Raw genomic sequence first — 25,005 nt, 5'->3', positions numbered from 1 at the left:
TGAAATACTTACCTCCAAAGTACACATGTCCTGAATCAAACATTAATTTAATTGACACCATCCTTGTTAAGGAGTTGTAAATATGTGAATTTCTTTATGCAAAAAGCATTTTTAAAAAGTGTTTGACTTTCAATTACATTAAGTCATGTATTTATTTGTGGAAAAATATATAAACATTTAGTCAAAATATACACTAGACGTCAATTGGTAGAGTGTTTGCATATTTGAGATCCTGACTCTCCCAGAAATCTGGAACGCACAATGACTGTATCCATGCCTGGCCAGACTCCAGGATCACAAACTTTAGAAAGCACCCCTTCCAGTTTACTCTGGCAAGTTGGGCTTGCCTCGCAAACCCAGTTGGGCAGCTGTGGGGGGTACACTTAAAAAAAATTCCACCTGCTAAGTGAGTGAAAAGTGGGATTCAAATTTAAGGTAGAAGGTATCAACCTACCCTGCCATTCTAAAGAACGCCTACAACCTTCCCATTAAAGCAGGGACACAAAGGAAATTGAGTCATCGGTTTCTTGCTGTGCAAACCCCAGAATTTCTCTCTGAGGCAGAAAAAGATCCCCTTTGAAAACTACATGGTGCCTGGTAGCATCTGCCACCTGCTTCAGCTCATTCTTTTGCAAGAACCACTTCCCTTTCAGGCTCTTCGGTGGAGTGACCTAAAGCGAAGGTGCTGGGGAAACATAATTGCAGTTACTCTCTTATCCCCAGCCCCAGCCCCAGCCCCAGCCAGGAGGCAGTGCTGGGGAGGCCCAGGTGATCTCCAACCACCTCCTCTCCATCAGGGGACCGCAGCCTTGAAGCATCTGACACTGCAGGTGGATCCGAAACCTCACTTGGGTGGCCACATGTCACCTAGAGCCACACACTGGGTTTCAGTTCAAGACCCATGTCAGCCTCCTACCCAGGGTCGCACAACCTACTAATGAGCATGTGAGGAGTGGGTCTCTGGGTCAGTGCATGTGAAATGCTTGCCTGGTCAGAGTGAGAGCTCCTGTAATGCTGCTTTCCTAATATTCAGGCAGAGGGCATTGCCCTAACTTGTCCCGTAGACAAGCAACCACCTCTCTCTTTATTCCAAGCTTGTAAATGAGAGCATATCTGGGAGGGCAGCTGGACTGTGATAAGGGATGTGATTTATTTTAGTTACAAATAACTTGGTTGGCATCTCTGATATCTGTGGCCAAACCTGGGGAGAGACAGGCCAGGGCAGGGCAGCCAAGAGTCCACAGCCTGCCGGGGATGGAGAGAGAAGCCACCCATGCAAGAGTTCACTTCTGCTGGCCACAGGGGACAGGTAGTGTGGGAGAGCCACGTATAGTTTCCAAAGTCCTCCAGACACATAATGAATTGAAGGAGCATAAGCATTGGAGTCTAACATGGGAGGATGTTAGATAATGCGGAAATCCCAACTCCACCACTGGATCCTGGGGCAAGTCATGCCATCTCCACAAGTCTTGATCTCTTTATCTAGAAAGTGGAGTTAAGAGAGTGTTAGGTGTATAGGGCTGTTGGGAGGCTTAGATAAGATATCCTGTGCTACCCCCGGCTTCACTTCTAGTATAGAGTCAGTGCTCACTGACTCTATATCCTAGAGACTCAGGACTTAGGACCCTGCTTTACACAGGACCATATGGTACCATAGCAGAGCATCAGGTTTTTAAAACTTTGGTGCTCCTAACCATCTAGTGATGTTCCAGGAGGTGCTAGAAGCCCCAGGACAATACAGAGAATCATTCTCGAACACCAACATTGCTATATGGTCAAAAATATATATCATTATTATTGTATTAAACTCAAATTGGGTATATTGTAGAGTAATATATAAAACTGTAATGAGTCTGTAAGGTAGTATTTAAGGCATGAAACAAATGTTGTTACCCCAGTAGACCACACCCTCCCCACCCACTGCAGGGGGTGGGGTTGAGGCTCCCACAGTCCTCATGATAGAGACACACCAGAGAAAATGCCCTGCCCTAATATCTTAACAAGTCGTAGAGAGGGGAAGTCACTAGTCCCTCTCTTTCAGGTTTTCTAAATGATCCTTAGAGTTCCCATCTCTGAGTCTATGACAGTGAGTCAGGAAATAGTTCCTGAATGAATGGAAGGGAATCTGTCATGAACTAAGAATTTCATGCTGTCCAGCATCCCCTCCTTTGTGGGGAAATTTGGGAAAAAACAAATGGAACATTTTCCTGCTGGCTGCCAGCCTCCCACACATGGACTTGTCACCATGCCTTTGCAGCAAGTAGATGTCCAATGTGTAAATGGGGAATACCTGAATTAGTTGATGCTAGCCCCAACACAGATGAAGCTTTGCCTCTTTGCTTCTTCACATGGGAAAACACAGCTAAAGTTCTAACTCCCAGCAAGGGGTGGAGTCTCTAATGCTCAATTAGAGAGAAGGGAGCAGAAAGGTGTGTGCCAGCCCCAAGCCCCAGGGCTCTCAGACGCTCTCCTCTTTCTCAACACCAGGCATGCAATTCCCAAGCAAAGATCCCCTCACCCAGTCTATCATTGTTGGACATTTGGGTTGGTTCCAAGTCTTTGCTATTGTGAATAATGCCACAATAAACATACATGTGCATGTGTCTTTATAGCAGCATGATTTATAGTCCTTTGGGTATATACCCAGTAATGGGATGGCTAGGTCAAATGGTATTTCTAGTTCTAGATCCCTGAGGAATCGCCACACTGACTTCCACAATGGTTGAACCCTAAAACTTAAAGTATAATAATAATTTAAAAAAAAGATCCCCTCACCCACAGAGACAAGGAGATGCATGTGCATGAAGGACTCATCCCCCCTGGCCTCCACCAAGGGCCACTTTCTTCCTCCTGCACAAGACCCCTAATTCAAGATATCTGTTCCCCAACTCAGAGTTTCTGGGTCCAATATCACTTAACTACATTTGGCCATTTCTCCACTTTTTGCTTTCCCATACAAAGACTGGACTCCTCCTCCTCAAAGCCTTGCTCCTTTCCAAAGTTTCCTCATGGTTGTCCAGAGTCCACCACTCCCCAGAATGGGGCAACAAGAGCTCCTTTCCTTCCCCTTTCCTCCTTCTCCCCGCCGCCACCCACCCCATGCCCAGCCCCAAGCCCTCTGACAAAGTCATGTCTCCTTTCCAAGTCTCAGTTCCTGCCAAACAACTTTACAAGCACATGAAAGCGAGGGCCGGGGCAGTTATTGCTACTGGCACTTCATTGTACTTCCTCTAAATGATGCTGCGCAAAGGGGCTGTGGAAACTCGGGGCAGGAGGGAGCCTGCAGGTCTCTGGGAGAACCTCAAGGGTTAGGACAGTGCCAAATATTTGGAAGTGGGGCCTTTTAGAAGGAATCGGGGAGACAGGTTGGAAGGAGTCAGGAGTCAGAATGCCCAAAGACAAAGCAGAAGATGGCACTGGTAGGTAACATACAAATAAACTTCCCTAGAGACTATAGGGAAACCACCAGGGCCCTCTTCTCTCAGGCCAGGCCCAGGGCTCTCCCTGATCTCCAGCTTGACTCTTCTCTCCCATCCTGAATGTTTCCACTTTTCAAGGGCTTATTTGAGCTCCAGTCCCTTTTGGAACTTTCCCTAAGGCCTAGAGTCCACCAAAATCCTTCCCTCCCTGAAATCCTTCCAAGTTTGTCCATCTTATACAGTCTAACATATTCTAAGCCTAGGCTTTGGAGCTCAGTGGAGCTGGGTTTCCATCCAGCACTGCTCCTGGCTATGTGAATGCCAGCAAGTCACTTAACCTCTCTAAACATCAGTTTTCCTCCTGTCAAACAGGCCTGATAACAGGAAGCTTCTTACTAGGCCATTGTGAGGGTAGAATGAGATAACACATGGAAAAGATTTAACATAATGCCTGGCACAGTGAAAATATACAGTAAATGGTAGCTAGCGCTGTATTCATTTTTTTTTTTTTTTTTTTTAACAGAATCACGCTTTGTCACCCAGGCTGGAGTGCAATGGCATAATCTTGGCTCACTGCAACCTTCAACTCCTGGGTTCAAGCAATTCTCCTGCCTCAGCGTCCCAAGCAGCTGGGACTACAGGTGTGCACCACCACACCCTGCTAATTTTTGTATTTTTTGTAAAGATGGGGTTTCACCATGTTGGCCAAGGCTGGTCTCAAACTCCTGACCTTGGGTAATTTGCTGCCTCAGCCTCCCAAAGTCCTAGGATTACAGGCACGGGCCACCATGACAGGCTGTGTTGTTGCTATCATTATTATTATTATTTCAGCTTCAGTAGTATAAATCCTAGATCCCCAAATCCCCACCTAGCAATGACCTCTCACTCACACAGAAAGGGAGATGCATATGCACAGAGAACTCATCCTGCCTAGCCTCCACCTAGGGTCACTTTCTTCCTACTGCAGAAAGTAGGAAGATAGAGAAAGCAGAAAGTAATTCAAGATACTTTATACTGGGTACTCAATCTAAACTACCTGGGTGAGACTGTGTGTTTCAATTTCTCAGTACCCCCGTGGAACTGGGTTAATAAATATTTGCTGAGTAGAATTTACTGCATGCAGGCTGAGCTGTCTTAATGACCCAGCTGGCACTTCTTAAAAGAAAGATTAATTTTGGCCAGCGATAAGCAAATAGGCCATGTAATTATCTGTACATACATAGACAAAGAAAGAGAATGCTTGGAGTTGAGCCGTGCTAGAATATACCTTACACGCAGCCCCTCCCCTCCATAGCCACCACAAAGCACTGACCCTGTTTGCATGAGATATTGGAGCCCTAGCTCCAGGGTCCCTGATGTTGCCCTGGTATCAAGGCTCTTCTCTCTGCTCTGAGGCTGCCAGGCAGGGAATATGAGCCACCTTACTGTTGAGATTTCCCCACACTGATTGGCAGAAGCAGGAGGTGGCAAGGACCAAGCAGCTGGTCCAGTGGTTGCCTCTCATATTCATGCTCCCTATCCCAGGCTGGAATCTCATGGAGACCCAAGACCTCACCGCAGAGCTGGTTCAAGCTTCCACAGCGCTAAGGTGGCAGTGACACTGCGGACTGTAAGCTTTGGAACAAGGCTCAGTGGGGAGCTGGGAGAACCCAGGACCCCTTTCTGGAAAACCCATTGCCAGCTAGTCTCACACTTGGAATTGTGATCCCTTCTGTGACCACCTTGATAACAGCCACTCGCCCTGTTCCAGCCCCAGTCTCTGCCCCGCCCAGCTCTGCCCTGCCTAGACACAGCCCGGTGGGGCTTGGCGAGCCCTTGGGCACAGGAGCCTGTTAGTCCAGACAACGACTGTGCGCATCCAGGAGAACGGTTACTTTCTGCCATGTGCTCCAGCTCTAGCGACCTCGCCCAAAACTGCGCGCCGGCAGCCTGCCCAACAAACTTTCTTCTCTTTCTCTTTTTCTTTCAACCAAGTGGTGCTTCCACAGACACATTCTCCAACGGTTTAGCGCAAATCCCAGCCCTGCTTTCCGGAGCCCAGTGCACTTCGCAGACAGCTCACTTGACTCCAGTCCCCCAGGGCCGACTCAGCCGGAGGGGCTGCCGCCGGGTCCGCGCTGAGCACCCCGCACCCATCTTGCTGCCCAGGCTGCGGCGGGCACTCACCGATCTGCGCCAGGCTCAGCGGCACGAGGCAGAGTCCCCAGGCTGCGTGCCACCAAAACTTGTCCATGGTGTCCGGAGCGAACGGAGGGCGCGGGCGAAAGGAGCTGGAGGATCCCTGGGCGCGGGGCAGGGGCCGGCGGAGGACGGGACGAGGATGGCGGACCGAACCTGGCAGAGGCTGGGGTCCGCTGGGCAATGAGGCTGCCTCGGAAGTTGGCTGCAGTTTTTATTCGAGGTTGAAAACAGTGACCTAAGACGGAGGGAGGGAGCGAGCGAAGGACACACCCAAGCGAGGGGGGCTGTGACTAAGCAGCCCGCAGAGGTTTTAAGAAGTAGCAGCCCTCCTGGGCGGGCCCCTCTGCCCCCGCCCCGTGCTCTGCTGAGGCTGTAAATAATCGGGGCTGCCAGGGGCGTGGGTCGGGGAACCTGGAGTGTCGCGGGGTGCCTGTGCCTCCGAGCCCCACTGGCCCCTGCGCCCCGAGACGCACTGGCTTTCTTCTTCCGCTGGCCCCGCGGCGTCAGGACAGAGGATGACCGAACCATAAAACCTTGCACCATTGGGTTCAGCCTTTGGCCTCTCCTTTCCCGCTAAATTTCTCTTTGAATCCGGCTGGAGAAAGATCTTTGGGTTTCACAGGTAGTTGGATATCCTGGGAGAGGAGCTGGAGAGAGGGCGAGGTCTTGCCCTGGGTGGTGCAGTGCCTCCGTGCCCACAGTGGGGAGTGAGGGGTGGGGAGTTGGTGAATCTTCCAAGTGGAAAGAGGGAGAGCTCATTCTTTTTCCCCTCAATAACAAGTCCACATGGCTTGAATGAATTTTAGCTTCTTGGCAGAACAGCTCAGGGAAAGCTACTGATGGCCTGTCATAGGGCTGGCATTTGGCTCAGCTAACCCATGTGTTCAAGCCAGTGTGGGTGGGCACCTCTCTCCACACACATGCTCATTCATCCTCCTAAATATCCTTCCATCCGCCCCTCCATCTATCCACCCATCTTTCCTTATGTCCTTCTGGGGCTCTCACATCCATCCATCCTCCTGTCCATCCACTAACCACTTAGGTCCATCTATCATCCCACTCATTCATTCATCCAACCACACACCTTTTAATTTATTCAACCAGCTATTCTTCTATTCATCGTCCCCTACAACTTCTCATCCATCATTCCACACTTCCTTTTTCACATCTCTTCATAAAACCACAACCATCCACCATCCTCTTCTCCACCCATCCACCCACATATCTGTTTATTGATATATCCACTCATTTCCCATCTGTCCAAGATCAACATATCCACCTATCATTTTATCCATTCTCTCATCCACCCATACATTCATCTGTTATTTTTGCCCCCATTATCCTCCTTTCTGTGTAAACATTAATTCATTTTCTCCCATCTTTCCTACCCAGCAGGTCTTAAAGAGAGGAAGAGTTTGTAATATTCTTCAGGGGAAGCCTTTTGAGATTGAAATATCATACTTTGAATGATAACTCTATATCTATCTATAATATACTATGGTTTAATGTTTGGAAATCAAACACAGTATTTATTTTTCATGTGAACTACTAAAAGTAAATCTGCATGGACTTCTTGCCTGGTGAGTTACACAGAAAATGAAAGTGATTATCAGTGGCTGTGGCAAGACGAAAGGAACCATGCCAGAACTTCTGAGGGAAGGTAAGATTTTGTTATTTATTTCAAGAAATTGAAAAATTGAGAGAAATGCACCCAGCCATCCACCTATGCATTCATTCGTCAAACATGTAATGAGTGTTGTGTGGTATCGAGGTAAATAAGACCTGGCGCTATCTTCAGGGCCCTCACCCTCTGGTAGGGAATAAAACTCACAAGCAGGCCATTACCATGCAAGGTGAAATATGCTGCAAAATGTGTGTGTTCAAGGTGCTACCATTCCTAGAGAAGGGAGTCACACTCTCTCCTGGAGAACACCAGGCAGTCTTCACAGGGGAAGTGATATTTGAGGCAGGCCTCAAAGGAAGAGGAGGAGGAATTCTTCAGATGAAACTACAGGGACAAGTAAGTCATCCACAGGCAGTACTGTGTAGTGATGAACAGCATGGATTCAGGAGCTAGAACACCTAGATCCAAACCCTATTTTGGCTGCTTCTTAGTTGTGTGACCTTGCCTAAGGCAATTAGCTCAATTTGCTTAAGTATAAAATGGGCTTAATAATAGTATCTATTATTACTATTACAATTCTATTACTTCATAGAATTGGTGAGGATTAAATGACTCAAAAGCCCTGCAAGTATTAAGCACTAGATTTATGTCTACATATGCATGCAGTAAGCACTTTAAATAAGTGTTTGCTATCATTACTAAAAGCAAAATTGTGTTTGAGCATAGAAAAGTGAAAGCACATGGCTTGTCCAGAGAATGGAGAGCAATGTGAGCTGATCTGAGCATAGATCAGATGAAGGGGCTGGGGGAAGATAGCAGACATGAGGTTACAGGTGTGGGGACTACAAGGTGTAAGCTATGCCAGGGAGTTTGAACTTGACCCTGTAGGAAATAAGCAGGCAACGTACTTAGTTAAAATTATTATCATTGTTATGTTAAAATATGCGTAACATAAAATTTACCATTTCACCCATTTGAAAGTGTTTATATCAGTGGCGTGTAGTACTTTAACAATATTGTGAAACCACTACCATTGTCTAGTCCAGTATAAATTTTTCAGTTGTGGAGATCCTGTTTGACTAAAGACTACTCCTCTTGCATTTTCAGGAAGAGTGTTTGGAACTGAAAAATCCTTGTCTGGATCTAGTCCTCAGCCACTCAGAAGCCGGCATGCCATGACTCAAAGAGCTGCCCATCTGGAATGAAGACAGTGACCCGTAACTCCCACCTGAAGAGTAGGTGCTTGGAAAACGCCGCCAGTCCGCAGGAAAAAGTTGTTACTGCTGCTGTCTGTGACCAAGAGGACACTTTATTTCTTGAAACAACTGGGGGCAAACTGGCTCCCAGATAAGGCTTCAGTCCCTACTCATGTGAGGAAACCAGCCCTGGTAGGTTCCATGCACAAGAATACAGGACAAGGAGCAGCTTTGTTCACCTCATGCAACCTCCAGGGATTTCAGCTTCCTTTTCTTGGAGCAAGAAAGTGAAGCGACGTGGGGAGTCACTAGGAACAATGTCTGTCTTACTGTGTTTCATGGAACCTGGAGGTTCCTTAGAGATCCCTCAGAAGCAGACCTAGTGGTCAGAGTAAAAGCTGAGGAGTAAGCTGTGCCTCTCCCTCCCCAGGCCCCATCCCAACCACAGAAGTTCCACCTGCATCAGTTTTATATACCAGACTATTGCATGAAATTACATTTTGACAGATGATTACTCTTAAAAAATATGTAAAAACCAACAAACTAGGCCATATCAAGTCCTGGTCCCTTCTCCATTAGTGCAGTAAACAATTCCACCAAGGAAAATATAGGTGTGAAAGTGCTTTGCAAACTGTAGAAGGGCATGCAAATTCTAGGGGCTGTAATTAGGATTATTCTCCCCAGAAGCGGGGATTATTTTGTTTGCTTGCTTCCCGATAGTTTGGTGAGGGACTGAGGTCATTTGCCCCCATACCACAAATGACTCATTTCAAATAACAGACCTGGTGACTTACTGAGTCAAAGTCCACCTTTGGGAATTCCTGGATCACCTCTTTGAGCTCCCCTCTCATCCACTTTCCATTCCAAAGACACCCTGCCCACCCCACTGGTCACACAAACCCTTCCCAAACTCTTAGATGCTTGATATCTATTGTGTGTTGCACCATCTTTCTTTCTAAGCCAAACCATGGGATGTGGGAAACTGGAAAGGAAACTTGAATTGATTTGAGTTGACACGAGATCACACTATTTGGGAAGAATCCAGAATTCAATCAGCAGCCTTGGACCGAGAAAGTCCAGGTCTGAGCATTGGCTTTCCCCCTTATCAGAGGATGACTTAACCTCTGGGAGTTTCGGTAATCCCAGCCACAAAACAAGGGTAATCAGACCTTTCCCATAGTTTATTATGAGTAGTCAGTGAAAGAAGACATCAAGACCATTTCCTGGTGTGCCTGCCTCATGGTGGGACTCAATGACCTCTAAGCTACCTGAGAACAGGGACATGTCCTTCTGGGGCGCCAGCACATACTCAGCTCTCAGTCCCTAACATATACACTGTGCTCCATAAATAAGCATTACATAAATGTATGAGGGACTGTTATTTTTTTTCCCTCCCATCAAAGCGCATAGGGGTGTTTCAGGAATCACATGAACTGGTGGGAGGAAACACATAGACAACTTGACAGTTTCTAAATAAATGCAAGCAGTGACATCCTATTTGGGGTGACTGGTTCAGGGAGACTTGAGTGCAGACAGAGCATTACTCACTCTGGCAGACTAGGGTTCTTTGCTGGAATATTGGGGCCTGATGGCTTCTGACTGGTAGTAATAAATCCTGTTCCTCTCGTGCAAAGAAAAGCCAAATCTAAACAAAATGTGAGCAGGAGTGTGAAATGCAAAGCTGGGAGATCTTGGGCTGAATCATGGAATTCAAGGATTACAAATGCAGCAGATCACAGACTCTTTTAAAGGGACAACATTTAATTATTTCACGGGACTGCTTCCCAGAAAAGGAATGATCTGGCACAGTAAAGAAAAAGTAACATTCCAGTTAAACCTTAACTCTTAAAAAAATTAATCCTTACTTCATATTCACAGTGTGAATTCTACACATATAAATGAACAGTGGTGAAAAAAGCTCTTGCAAAATAATCATTAGTAAAGTCTAAATAAACCAGTAGCTGGGAAGCAATCTTCATGAAAAATAAATAACCTCTAAGGATTAGTCTCAAGCTAACCAAGTGTGATTATAGAGCTGAGCCTTTAGGATTAATAAGGCTTTCAAATTATGGTAAATAAAGAAATTGGTGTGGCTGTGGCACCCTGGAAGTGCCAAGGGGAGAGATGCAACTGGATTTTTTAGATAGATCCATGTTAGCCACAAAATGGGTTTTACACAGACCTTTGGAGGTTAAAATAGTATGCAGATAGGACAATTCCTAGACTTGGATGATAATAAATTTAGAAATGTGAATTTTTGACAATGAAATTTGAATTAATGGTATGTGGCTTTATGTAGCAAGCTAATTGGAAGGAAGACGAGCAAAACAGTCTATATTTTATGCACTATTATTTAAGGGAATGTAATTATATTTATTTTTAATTATATTTATTTTATGTTCATGTAGTAACTAAAATTCATATTTATTCCTCTTCTCTCCATTTCATACAAAGTGGTTAAACATCTATTGGAAGGCTTTAGGAATCTGTTTTGATGAACATTTAAGCATGATTTGTTTTGGACATATCCATGGTTGGTATGTAAATGGTAACTAAGAGCCTTGTAATTATCTAAAAATTGCTTGTTCGCTGCACTCATTTACTATGTGACTACTATGTGCTGAGAACAATTTATACATTCTTGGTTCTGTCATAATTAATCATCACCACTCCTTCACTGCCACTATTGCCATCATCACCACTCCCACCTCCACCATCACCACTGCCACTATCATCACCACCATCATCACCACCACCACTACCATTATCCACCATCACCACTAGAGTTATTACTACCATCACTACAACCAACATTATCTTCAACATCATAGCTAATAGCCAGTACTTTCTACATGTGAAGCCTAATGTCATTTAATTGTCACAACAATCCTATGAAAAGTTAATTTCTATTTTACAGATAAGGAAACAAAGTCTTAGAAAGGTTACAAAACTTGTCCAAAGCCACATTTTTATTTCACTTAGCAAATCTTTCCTGGCTTTAAGAGGTATGGGGATAGAAAAGTTTAATCCCTTTTTGATTCTTGATGTAGCAAAAATGCTAAATTAATGGAGTCCTAATTCATTAGTCTTTACTAAATTTTATTCTGAATCATGGAAATCAGTTTCTTTTAAGAAGGAAGATTTCCTTTGGAAGCTTTTGTTGGAGTGGAGGAGGTGAAAAGGGTATTGCTAAGGTAGAGAATGGAGAATGTTGACTCTCACAGCCCTCTGAAAAATTAGAATCCTAGAATAAGACAACTTTAAATGTGTAGACTCGGACCTTGGCTATTCAATGGACAATTTTAGATTTGCATAGGACTATGCCTTGATTCCTTAGAGTATCATTGTGAGATGGTTGTATATTCTGACTAGAAATAACACCATTTTCTCTTTACAGCACCTGAGAGTTTATTCAGTGACGATAATACTCACAAGACCCTTTTTGGATTTGTGGCCCAACCCACAAGTTATAGTTCCTTCTCTGAATATTTCATCCAGATTGTGAAAAGCAGCTTCTGGCAGCCACAGTTGTACTATGTGACCCCTACTTCCCATGCCCAGGACTGATTCGACCCTGTAGTAGACACCTAAAGCAATCCCGATCAGTCAGAGTCTTTGTTCCTGACATTTGGGATTAGAGCATGGCTGAAGGTTTAAGACACAAACTTGGAAGCTGTGGGGCAGCAATACACCTCCATGAGGACAGAGAAGCAGGGGAAATAAGAATAAACCAGAAGCTCACAGAAATGCAGGAAATACTTCTAGAGTTCTAACACTTTTCGGGTTTCTTGTCCTAGTCCATTCTTGACACACTTGTGCCTCACAGAAGCCAATGGCAAGAATGCAGTCAGATCCTTCCAATAAATTCCTTTTATTCTGTTTACATTAGCATAAGCTGGTTTGTGTTGCAACCAAAAAGACTTGATGAATATAGGAGAGCATCACACCATTTTACAACAGAGTAAACAGCAGTTCAAGTGGATGGCGGATGCCCCTACCATTGGGTCTTGAATTCAGGACTTTGACTCTAAATCTTAGGTCTTCTGATTCTGAGGTCTGTGCTCTTTTCACCAGTTGGCCTCACCTATAATCCCTCCCCACATCATCCCATTCTACCCAAAGAATACAGTTCTCTCTCCTTCGTTGTGATAGAAACTAGACATCTCTGATACTTTGCCTACAGTTGTATGGCAATCCAAATGAGTGGCAGGTCTTCTGAGTCCCATCCTCCCAGATCTTCTCCAGAGAGCCCCTGTCTGCCTGAACATGCCTCACAGTCTATTTTCAAAGGGCAAAGCCTTTCATCTGGCAGATGGTAACAGCTGCTTCTCTTTAAAACACCCAAAGGGTAGAAATTCTGGGCTCTCATGTACAGGCATAAGGCTCCTGCCAAGTCCTGACTGGGCTTAGCATCAAATCCTGTAGAAAAGGAATAGGTACAGAACATGGATGTGAGGCCAGGCCAAAACGCATTTTATTGCTGGCTACTGTTTCCCAGCCACAGAAGAATGCTGCTGTAGAAGGCATGGCGTGGGTGAGAAAGAGACTTGTTGAACTGAACTTTAATGGGAGAGGATGTGGGGAGGGCGGGCTAGGGAGAGAGAAAGGAAGAGACGTCTTGAGAGAGCTTATGAAGGTGAAAGAAGGCAAAAGACACAGATGTGACTCCATGATGAAGCAATGGAAAACAAAAGTCTTTTAATCATCCAATGGGAATTTAATGGACACCTTCTGTATGCACTACATGGATTCACCACAGAGGACAAGCCACAGATGAGTAGGACCTGCCCTCTCTCTTCAGAGACTATGATCTAGATCAGAGTTGGCAGATCAGTTGCCTTCATTAGTTTAAGAACTATTTTGTATGCACCTCTATATTCCAGGCACTACTCTAAATTCCAAGAATACAACAGCACAAAAAGACAGACTGGCATTTTATTATCATCGAGGAAGTGGGTGGAGGGTGCAGGCAATTTTAATAAGGTAGACTAGGAAGGTCTGGGTGAAGAGGTAACATTTCAGGCAAATTTACACGAAAAAAAAAAGTGCAAAGCAAATGTAAAGGCTTTGAGATTGGAGTATTCTTAGTGTGTTTGAGGAACCAAAAAGGTTAATGTGGATGGAGCAGAGTGAATGAGAAAGCAAGTAGTAGGAAATGAGATTGAAGAGGAAGGTAAAGCCAGCTCTTGTGCACCCTTGCAGGCCCCAGTAAGAAGTTTGGATTTTATGCCGAGTGGAATGGAATGACTTTAGTGGGTTTCCCCTAATTTTCACCTCTAATCAATTAATAATGACTGCTTAGTTCACTGTGATGAGAAAGATTCTGAGGCTTTACAGTTCAATGGATAAAAGTCCACTGATGGATTAATAATATACATCATGTCTGTAGCATGAGGCAGTGGTAACACTGATGATTAATATTTGACATCTCTGATCATGATGGAAGATTAAATTGTATTTGTCAAAGTACTCTGAGTTGTGCTGCAGTAACAACATAACCAAAGTCTCATTGGTTTCACACAATCACCCAGGTGACTTCTTGCCATGCTAAGTTGGCTGTGGGTTCAGGAAACTCTCTAAAACAACTGTCTTCCATGCAGTTGCTCACTGATCTTGTGCTACCTCTGTCTTGTAACACAATTGCTGCAGCAGGGAAAAAGAATAGTAGAAGGCCTCATGCCAGTGATTAAATGCTTTGTCTCAGAAATAATAGATGTCACTTCTTTTCCCAGCCCATTAGCTAGAGTTAGTCACATGATCCCACCTAAGTGCAAGATGACTGGGGAAGGGTAATCCTTCCATTTGCCTAAAGGTAGATAAGAACCCAATGTGAGTAAGCAGTAAAAATCTAGCATATAAATCGACCTTAGAGCAAGTCCAATAATACTCTAAGGAAGCTTGTAATGCACTGGGTAAGGAGTAGTAAATAATAAAGAAATTCAGAGGCCAGGCGTGGTGGCTTATGCCTGTAATCTCAGCACTTTGGCAGGCTGAGGCAGGCAGATCATGAGGTCAGGAGATGGAGACCATCCTGGCTAACACGGTGAAACCCCATCTCTACTAAAAATACAAAAAAAAATTAGCTGGGCATGGTGGTGGGTGCCTGTAGTCCCAGCTACTCGGGAGGCTGAGGTAGGAGAATGGTGTAAACCCAGGAGGCAGAGCTTGCAGTGAGCAGAGATAGCACCACTGCACTCCAGCCTGGGCAACAGTGCAAGACTCTGACTCAAAAAAAAAAAAAAAAAAGAGAGAGAAAAAGAAATTCAGAGTGGTGATACCGACATGTGTAGCTCAAAAAGTCTCTATAGAGAGGAAGGGTACTCGGGCCAGATCTTGATGGATGAGCAGCGTCCTGTTACTCAATCCTCACCATCTGATGACCAATAAATGCCCCACTTTCCCTGGCTCAATCCCGTCCACTATTCTGCAAGTCACTTTAACTGACTCTTTAGACTTATTATTTTGGATGTAAGATGATATGCTGTTGAAGAGCATTGTTTATTTGCTGTGGAATTTTGGGCACTGTACTCAACCTCTTTGAGCTTAAGATCCCCATTTAATGCTTGATATAATTATCATGAAAATTAAAGTATGTAATGTAATCATGCATCTATTCAACTTATCGAAGAGTTTAGAATATGGCAGGGTCTAAAAAACAGTCACTGTTATTATTGACTCACCTTTCCTTAAAATTATATTTTCCCTTGTCTTTATAGATACAGCTATAGCCTATCTTTCATTCTGCCTTTCAGATGAATTTATCTTTCTGTGTTTTGAGTCCAATTTCAGCTACGAGGTAAAACGGCTTAAACACATACACATTTATCCTGTGGTTACCTAATACTTGTAAGGGTTTCTGGTTAGATAGGATGGTGAAGAGGGATAAACAATTCAGGCTGATAGAGACTCTCCAATTTTCTTTTTTTTTTTGAGACGGAGTCTGAGTCTGGCTCTGTCGCCCAGGCTGGAGTGCAGTGGTACAATCTCGGCTCACTGCAAGCTCCGCCTCCCAGGTTCATGCCATTCTCCTGCCTCAGCCTCCCGAGTAGCCGGGACTACAGGCGCCTGCCACTAGGCCGGGCTAATTTTTTGTATTTTTAGTACAGACGGGGTTTCACCGTGTTAGCCAGGATGGTCTCGATCTCCTGACCTCGTGATCCGCCCGCCTCGGCCTCCCAAAGTGCTGCAATACAGGCGTGAGCCACCGCGCCCGGCCAAACTCTGCAATTTTCAATACATGACTTCCGAGTTCACTGAGGTCATTTCCATTCAGTTGGTGGAAGGAAAAAGAGTATGGAGAAGAATTGTTTGTGAGGTTTTTATGGGCTAGACCTGATAGTGGGACCCTCACTTCCACCCACATTCCATTGGCCAGAACCCAGTCGCGTTGCCTCACCTAACTGCAAGGAAAGCTGGAAAGGTTATGTGGTCCAGTTGTGAGTCCAGAGGAAAGAGAAGAACGTGGAGTTCAGGAAGCTGTTGTCTTTGCTACACTTCTCTCTCCATCCCTTGCTCCTCCTCTGAGTCTTTTCCCCTGTTTCTTCTTCTAATGGGGGGTTGTGCATGTTGATGTCTTGGTCTGTACTCATTTCTTCACTTATTTCCTAGGTCCACTGCACCTGTCACACCACAAACAATGATTAAAAACGGAGACACCTGGGTGAGCCTCACTCACTGAGCATGCCTCCATCTTCGAAGAGCTCCTGTTCACTGTACTCTGAAATAGACTGTGCAAAACATTAAAACTGACCAAATCAATAAGGTCTTGTTTTCAACATCTCTATGTTTATCTATGAATAGGAAAAGGACTGACGTGAGGTGGGACCATTGGTGATTTTGTTCTCAAATAAGTGAAAGTTTAATGGAAAGATACATATGGCACAAAAGGAAGATAAAATTTTTTTTCTTTCAGAAAAAAAAACACCTCTTTTTCTTTTCTTTTTGAGTTGGAGTTTCGCTCTTGTTGCCCAGGCTGGAGTGCAATGGCGTGATCTTGGCTCACCGCAACCTCCACCTCCTGGGTTCAAGCGATTTTCCTGCCTCAGCCTCCTGAGTAGCTGAGATTACAGACATGCACCACCACGCCTGGCTAATTTTTTGTATTTTTAGTAGAGACAGGGTTTCTCCATTTTGGTCAGGCTGGTCTCAAACTCCCAACCTCAGGAGATCTGCCAGCCTCGGCTTCCCGAAGTGCTGGGATTACAGGCATGAGCAACCGTGTCCGGCCAAAAACAACCTTTAATTATGGAAAATTTCAATCATAAATACATACAGGTAAAGAGAAAATTATAATGAATTTCCACACAGCCATTACCCAGCTTCTACAATTATCCACTCATAGCCCTTGTTATCTGTCTGTACCTCCTACCTCCTCCCCAACTGCTGGATTATTTTGAAACAAATTCCAAACATCATATACACTTATCTGTAAATACTCAGTATGTATCTCTAAAAGATAAGGGCTTTTAAACCCTTATTTAACCACAATACTATTATTACATTATTGGTAATTTTAAACTCTTTCTACTAGTGGCTTTGTACATGTATTATAAAAATATGTATATTACTTTTGAATTGAGCAATATTATTCTAAAAACATTAAGATTCAGTAAACATCACACACACACACACGCACACACACACACACGCACATGTTGAGTGGCTCTGAGATCACCTCTATGGAAACACCCTTGTCCTGAGGACAGTTTTCAACACATGCTAGGTGGACTCGATACGTCTACATTAGAAGTGAAAAGGAAGCCTCTCATGCTCACACTAGTCCCGTGGGAAATGGGGGCTGGGGATCTGGCCCAATCTTACACCCAGCCCACAGCACAAGCATAGTGAGTGGTCCCAACAGGGGACTCTGAATGACACTGACAAAGACGAGAAAGCAGGAGGCAAGGCACCCTATGGTGTCCTTCAGAGAAGGTTCTTCTGGCCCCTCGTCTGCCAGCCAGCTGATGCCCCAAAGTCTACCATCTGAGCATTTAAAGTCTGATCAGTCCCTTTGCCTTTGGGTCAATGAGTTTAGATGATCTTTCCTCCCCAGGATGTTTGACCCAGGGTCGTAGATGTGGGTGAGGGCATGAGAACTCTGAGCACTCAGAAAAAAAAACAAGGGAAAACCCAGAAACACCCAGCTGGCTTTAGCCCCAGTTATGCCTAAGTCTGACTTTCTCAGAAGTAACCAATGTCCTCTGTCCCAGTCCAGAGGGAGCTATACCAATGGTGGTTGCTGGTACTCTCCAAGTCATTGCTTGCCCTTGTTCATGGATGGAAAACTTCCTCCATTCTCACCTAGCGTTGTGGGTCAGGGGACATCCAGCATGGGGGAGTCATGTCTCCACAGACAAACCAACCAACAACAACATTTCCATTGCTTCGCCCAATGGAGAAGCTGCCCCTCATCCAGTGAACAGTGCCTGCTCCCCAAATCATTGCATTCAACAGGTGCCTCCTGCTTTCTCCAGGATGCAGAAGAATGATGACGATTCTACCAATTTCCCAGATATTTTTAACCTTTCTCAACCTCCCCATCCTTTTTGTCTTCTTTTAATTTCTGTTTTTCTCCCACTTTTTCTCCCCTTCTCTTTTTCCCTGTCCTCCTCACTTTCTCATTTTGCATCCTCTCCTTATTTTCCCTTCATTCCTATCTCTTGCCCTAGTTCCCCTCCCACCAGTCAAATATATGACTGTTTTGGGGAGTTTTTTGGTTTAATTTCACTCTTTCTTCCCCACCTTGGTCTTGCTGCTGCCTGCCACCTCCTCAGACTGGGTTTGTCCCTTTTTCTTCCCCCACCCACAGAGTGTCAGCTCCTAGTGGCCTGATTCAGACCTTTTATATTAGGTTGGTGCAAAAGTAATTGCAGTTTTTGTTTCTGTTCTCATCACACGCAATCTGGAAACTCACTTGCAGAACAGAGCAGATGCTCAGGGGGCAGCCCTCAGGTCACCTCTCCCTTCCCTCTGGTAAGCAGTGGCAGGCTTCTCTGGTCCCCAGTTGGAGAGGAAGGGAGAATGGCAGGGAGCTGTCCCATGGGATGGACTTGGAGGGCACAGGAAATGCTTTGCTGTCTGGGGCAGAGCCTAGGTCTATGCCTATACCGTGGATGGTTTCAGGAAGCCCCATCTCCAAGGGGAGAGAAGTAAAGAATAATTGAAATGCCACTTATGTCATCAGAGAGGCACTGGGAGAAGGGCTTTCTAAGAACATCTCACTTACTGCTGCGCTGGAGAAATGGCTATTGCCACTTAAAGAATCTGAGGATCAGAGAGGTTAAGCCATTTGCCCACACTCACACAGCCAGGAAGCAGATGGAACCTGGTCTCACACCAAAGCCCTGTTCATTGAATTGCAATGAGGGCCTCTGTAGATGGAGGAAACCGACTAATCAATCATACTACCTTTTTCTGTCTTAACCCTCTGAGAAAGTCACTTACCATCCAGCGCCTTAGCATTTGTTTCTCTCTTCCTGCTCTTTACTCATTTACATCTTATTTCCTCTAGAAAAGTTTTTGCTGTATTGTCTTTCCCTCTGCCCTGTCCTGCCCCATGTGCTTCTCTCTCACGTCTCAGTGGTGTCACCAGCATCTTGGGCAGGCTCCTGATTACCTCAGGACACAAGCTGTCTGGAGACAGAGACAGAGTTTTCCTTTTCTGTGGGATGGTTATAGGAAACGGCACTTATGACTTCAGTGTCTGCTGAAAATTTAAAGAGACTCAGGAGAGAAGAAGAATCTAACCTGGCTGCAGCCTTCTTGAAGGTCAGGCTAATATCTGCGGTTTCGATGAGGCTGAGCCACATTTCAGCAGGGACAAAGCTCTCTGCAAGTGTGCCCAGTGACCCTGCTGCCTACCAATGAACTAGCCAGTGTACACACATACACGTGATTCTGCCTGCAGTACCCCCTATGGATATGTTCTTCTTTTCTTGACAAAATATTGCCTCTGCAATGTTGGAAACAGCTTTAGCAAAAAGAAAAATATTCACCTAGACCCCACTTATTATTAAATGTTGTTATTTTTATTTGTGCATATTTCCTTTCAGTGTTGGATCACAGGTGGGCCTGCTTTTTTTATGCTGTTGCCATCTGGGTATACATGCCATTTTCTCCTCAGCTTTGTTTCCTTAGCCTTACATTCTATAGTGCTCATTTTTTTTCAGCTTTATACTTATTTATTATTTACTGGAGAAATTCAAAACTTTATTTTTAAATTTTACTTTAAGTTCTGGGATACATGTAGAGAAAGTGCAAGTTAGTTATGTAGGTACACATGTGCCATGGTGGTTTGCTGCACCTATCAACCTGTCATATAATTTTAAGCCCCACATGCCTTAGATATTTGTCCTGATGCTCCTCCTCCCCTCACCCCCCAGCCCCCAATAGGCCTCGATGCGTGTTGTTCCCCTCCCTGTGTCCAGGTGTTCTCATTGTTCAGCTCCCACTTATGAGTGAGAACATGTGGTGTTTGGTTTTCTGTTCTTGCATTAGTTTGCTGAGGATGATGGCTTTCAGCTTCATCCATGTCCCTGCGAAGGACATGATCTCATTCCTTTTTATGACTTCATAGTATTCCATGGTGTATATGTACCCCATTTTCTTTATCCAGTCTATCATTAATGGGCATTTGGGTTGGTTCCATGTCTTTGCTATTGTAAATAGTGCTGCAATAAATATACATGTGCATGTGTCTTTATAGTAGAATATAATGCTCATTTTTTAATGTAAATTCTGGAATTATTATTTTAAAATTACGTCTAGCATTCTATTGATTTGATGTAGCATAATTTATTAATATAGTTCCATGCTGGTGTGCATTCAAGTCACTTCCTTGGATCACAGCGATATAAAACATTATAATGGAAAATTTTACACATGTAGCTTTTTGCTTCTGTGGCATTATTCCTTCAGAAAACTGATCACAAATGGGAATGGTCATAAACAGTTTGATCGCAATATGGAGTTAGTATCTAGAGTGGAGTCGCAGTGGCCAGGTTAAAACCTAGGTTTGGCACTTCTAGCTGTGTGACCTTAGACAAACTATTTAATCTTTCTAAGCCTCAATTTTCATAAATGTAAAACAGGGCTAATATAATACTTAATTCACAGGGTCATAGTGAGGACTTCATAAAATAATAAAATAAAATAGCACATATCCAGCATACTTTAGTTGGTACTAATATTACTGCTGCTATGACTGCTACTAACACTATATTTCTATTATTTTACCTTCAGCTGGCTCAACACCAGCGGCTGAAACCCAGAATGTTTCCTAGAGCCAAACACAGTCTGATTTGCAATAATCCAACAGGTCAAATGATTTTAGAGCCACTTACGCCACTCACTCATCCCCCCGTCCATCCTAGCTCAGAAACTCTATTCTGAGCTCAGTTCTTATATCATCCCTTTTAAGGCTTTTTAAAGGCCTCTGTAGAATCCCAGTTTTTTTAAATTTTGGAAACCACATCCCAGCTCTCACCAGGAATATGAAAATATCCCTCACATCCTGCAGAAAATATAGTTACATTGGAGCAACAGACTACTAGTAGATGGGATGTGAGGTTTTATCCTCACACCATTATTCATACCTCTATTTTTAGTTTTATTAAAACTTACCAATTTTGATTTCATGGTTTGAGTTAGAGTCTAGGGGTCCAAGGAATAATGCCTTCCACATCCCTTCCTGAGTTCAGAACCAAATAAGAAAAATATTTGGTTCTGAACTCAGGAAGAGTTATGGAAGGAATTTTATAGGAATCAGATAGACAGAGATTGGAATCTGAGCTTCATGACCAGAAAAAGCTGAAGAAAAGAATACAGCTTAAATATGTAGCCACAAGGGATTCTCTAATCCTGTCCCCTGAAATGAAGTTGCAGCACACCTCATAAAATTTCTAGCTTTCCTCACTTGCCACAGAGTGGATAGCAGCCCGGAATGGACCCTCACTGCAGATGACATATCTGAGAGGGAAAGGGAGGTGCCAGGTGGAAAATGTCCAGTTTATCTCCAAACTCACCATCAACAAAGAGAATTTCCTCCTCCTTTTGTGGGGAGAAGGGAGCAAAGGATGGTCAGAGAGGTTTGCAGCTGAAGTTCCTCAACATGAGAATATCAGGCCAGTGTACAACAGGTTTCTTTTGGGACCCAATATTTGATCTCATGCTGACCTGCTAGATATGATGACAACAGGTTCATTCTCACCATTTGGACCTTTGGCGGTTTCTAACAGCCATGGTTACACACACTCTCTCTTTCTCTCTCTCCTGGCTTTCCTCATAACACCTCCGGAACGGTGTTGACCTACTACCCAACATGGGGATGCAGGGATGTGACGTTTACGTGCTTGAATCATGTTTTCACACCACTTTCTTGTCACTTTATAATTTCATCCACCATTTAATAGGATTATTTCAGCTGCCAAAAACCCCTTAAAAAATCTCAATTCAAATTGGCTCAATCAGGAAAGAAATGTATTATTTCACACCACAAGAAGTAAGAAAAAAAATAGTGTGTTATTATTGACAACTCTGTGATATTGGACCCAGGTGCTTTCTATTACTCTGTTCTGTCATATGCCCCTAACTTCATCCTAAGACTGGTTCCCCTTGTGGTCCTAAGATAGATGCTGCAATTCCTGGCATCCCATCCAGGAACCACATCTTCCAGAAGAAGGGAGACCATTCCACCTCTTTTTAAAGTTTTTTTAAATGAAGAAATCTTTCCTAAAATCCCTTTCACACTGTACTGACCACTGGTAAACCAATCTCTAAGCAAGTAGATAGAAATACCATTATGGGAGTTATGAATACATAGGGTGGATACCCTAACAAAACTGGGGCCCTGGCGAAAGGAAAAGGGGAGAACAGATGTTGGACAGGCAGACAGCAATATCTGTTGTGCATCACTAGGCATTTGCTTCTGTGGTTATGATTTTAAAGAGCTGGTCTCCTTCTTTCTCTCTTTTCTCATCTCTGAACCTCAATTTCCTCATCTGCCTTCTGCACCTTGCAAGGCTGCTGTGATGATCAAGTGAGATAATGTGTATAAAGTACAAAGTGCTGTGTAAACCTTGCATCTTAAGAACATGAGTTTCTCTACCACTGCCAAGGGATAACTCACTCCCGACACTAGTTGTTGTTTGCAAAGTTGGTGTAGTTCTTATAAGACTGGAAACCAGAAGCATCTCATCACTAGGATGGGTTCTTCTGACCTCTATATATAACAAAAAATGTGAATTCAAATTTAAAGCATATTAGGTGAACATGAAAAAATGATTAAAACCATAACGAGATACCATCTCACAACCATTAGGGTGTCTGCTGTCAAGAAAACCCCGAAACAAAGCAGAAAGTAATAAGTGTTGACAAGGATGTGGGGAAATTGGAACCCTGTGCATTGCTGGTGGGAATATGAAATGGTATAGTCACTATGGAAAACAGTATGGAGGTTCTCAAAAAATTAAAAATAGAACCACCACATGATTTAAAAATTCCATTTCTGAGTATATTTATCTCCCAAAGGATCAAAAACAGAACCTCAAAAGGATATTTGTATACCCATGTTCATAACAGCACTATTCACAACAGCCAAGAGGTTGGAAGTGCCCATCAATGGATGAATGGATAAACAAAATTTGTGTTGTAAACAAAATATATACACACACTCATAATGGAATATTAGCCTTAAAAAGGAAGGAAATTCTGACACATGCTGCAACATGGATGGATTTTGAGGACATTATGTTAAAGGAAATAAGTCAATCCAAAAAGACAAATACTGCATGATTCTGTTTACATGAGGTATCTAGAGTAGTCAAATTAATCGGAACAGAAAGTAGAATGGTGGTTGCCAGGGGCTGGGGGAGGAGGAAATGAGGCATTGTTGTTTAATGGACGTAGAGTTGAAGTTTTGCAAGATGAAAAACGTCTGGAGATTGGTTGTACAACAATGTGAACACACCTAACACTACTGAATTGTACGCTTAAAATGCCTAAGATGGTAAATTTTGTGTAATGTTTTTACCACAATAATTTCTTTGTAATGAAATAAAAATTTAAAAGTTTGATAACATGCATGCAGTCCTGGATAGTAAGTTGGGAAATAGGCATTCATATCCACCCCACAAACAGATAACGGCACTTTAAATGTGCTTTCTTTTGTGGATAGTGGTTTGGCAATATCTCTCAAAATTAAAGGTAGAGGAAGGAGGAAAATCAGAGGAGCATTATCAAAGAGGAAGTCCACGGGGCTTAAAAGAAGGGCTGTCAAATAATAGCAGCAGGCAGGACCCCATGAACAGCACTGGAATCAGTGTCCAGAGACTGTCCAGCCTCTGCCAGCAGGTGCCATTTGCAGCCAACATTAGGAAGTTTAAAGCAAACCATCCCTTGCCAGTGGAGCAAACACTGAATCTTTCCAGTACTGAGGGTCTGTATTACCTCTCCTTCTCATGACCATCAGGTAAAAGCCTCCTAGCTGTCATCTGCTGATCATCTTGATAGGACTGCCATTTACCCATGCCCTCAGATTTTGCTAAGCTACCTCTTTGACATCCATATTAATCAGGGTAGGCTAGCTAACAAACAGACTCAACATTTTAGGTGTTAATGTAGTAGTAGAACTTTATTTCTTTCTCACACGAGGTTCAATGCAGGTGTTCTTGGTCAAGCAGCTCTCTAGAGCAGTTTTCCTCCAAGCAGTGAGACTCTGGGATTCAGGCTTCCTTCATCTGGTGGGTTTGCCTTGCCTAAGTCCTCCTCAGAGTCGTGCACTGGAACCTGTAGATTCAACCAGACAATGAGAGAGAGAGAGACCATGAAAGATTGCATGGGCCATTTTAGGGGCTAGGCTTGGAAGTGGAGTCATACATTATTACCACCTATATTCCACTGGCAAGACCCAGTCACATGGCAGCACTTGTAGTCTTCTCGTGTGATCATGAAGAAGATGAGATAATAAGAACACATAATGTGTCCACCATAGTACCTTATATGGATGGACAACCCTCTTTATAACAGCCTGAACACTTAAGCCCCTGAAACACAGGGAATGTCTGGATACCTGGAGGAACATGGTGATGAGTGCAACATCCCCTCTGTCTCACAGCCATACTTTGTTGGGCTTATAAAACCATCTTGAGATGCTCCCAGCCCATCCCCAACTGCCACTTGTATTTTATTCATTTTATAATCATAGAAAAAATGAAGAACTCATTTCCACTTGGACAAAACCAACTTTTCTCCTCTTCCACCCACCAGAATTTTATTACAGAGACCACATTTCCCAACAATTACAAAGAAACCCTCAAACATACCACAATGAGTAGAGGAATGAGAAACAGATCCCTGCATCAGCTTAGTCCTCTCCATGGAGGAATTCCCCCCAAGCCAACATATCCAAATTCTACCTATTAGTTGGGGCACATCCCAAGACATAAGTAGCACTTATTTCTTCTTTACTTCTTTTCTTTCTCCTTCTTCTTCTTCTTTTTTTTTTCTTTTTGATAGAGTCTCACTCTGTTACCCAGGGTGGAGTACAGCCTCACACTTTTGGCCCCAAGCAACTCTTCCACTTCAGCCT

The 25,005-nt window shown here is 43.9% G+C and overlaps 1 protein-coding gene and 1 long non-coding RNA gene across 8 annotated transcripts in view; one reads left to right on the top strand and one right to left on the bottom strand.

Annotated features, from left to right (window-relative positions):
- The window catches only part of CD44 (CD44 molecule (IN blood group)), a 159,429-nt gene extending 153,341 nt beyond the window's left edge, over positions 1-6,088 (bottom strand). For 5 of the 7 annotated variants that reach the window (XM_063608397.1, XM_024930780.4, XM_063608398.1 and 2 more), the window contains exon 1: positions 5,586-6,050. In XM_063608397.1, the coding sequence (XP_063464467.1) occupies positions 5,586-5,652 (67 nt within the window). In that variant the 5' untranslated portion in view covers positions 5,653-6,050. Of the gene's footprint in view, positions 1-5,585 lie in introns of all 7 variants that reach the window. The other 2 variants (XM_008955848.4, XM_008955850.4) reach the window with 2 other exon arrangements.
- A 7-nt stretch (positions 6,089-6,095) lies between these two features.
- LOC100990930 (uncharacterized) lies at positions 6,096-12,980 on the top strand. The gene is made up of 3 exons (XR_004665058.3): positions 6,096-6,222; positions 6,993-7,260; positions 8,332-12,980. It is a non-coding gene; the product is annotated as an uncharacterized LOC100990930 (long non-coding RNA).
- Positions 12,981-25,005: the final 12,025 nt, after the last annotated feature.

Source organism: Pan paniscus, chromosome 9 (genome assembly GCF_029289425.2).
Source record: "Pan paniscus chromosome 9, NHGRI_mPanPan1-v2.0_pri, whole genome shotgun sequence".
NCBI classification, from domain to species: Eukaryota; Metazoa; Chordata; class Mammalia; order Primates; family Hominidae; genus Pan; species Pan paniscus.
The sequence above is the reverse complement of the archived record's forward strand: the minus strand, read 5'-3'. Positions and strand labels throughout refer to the sequence as shown.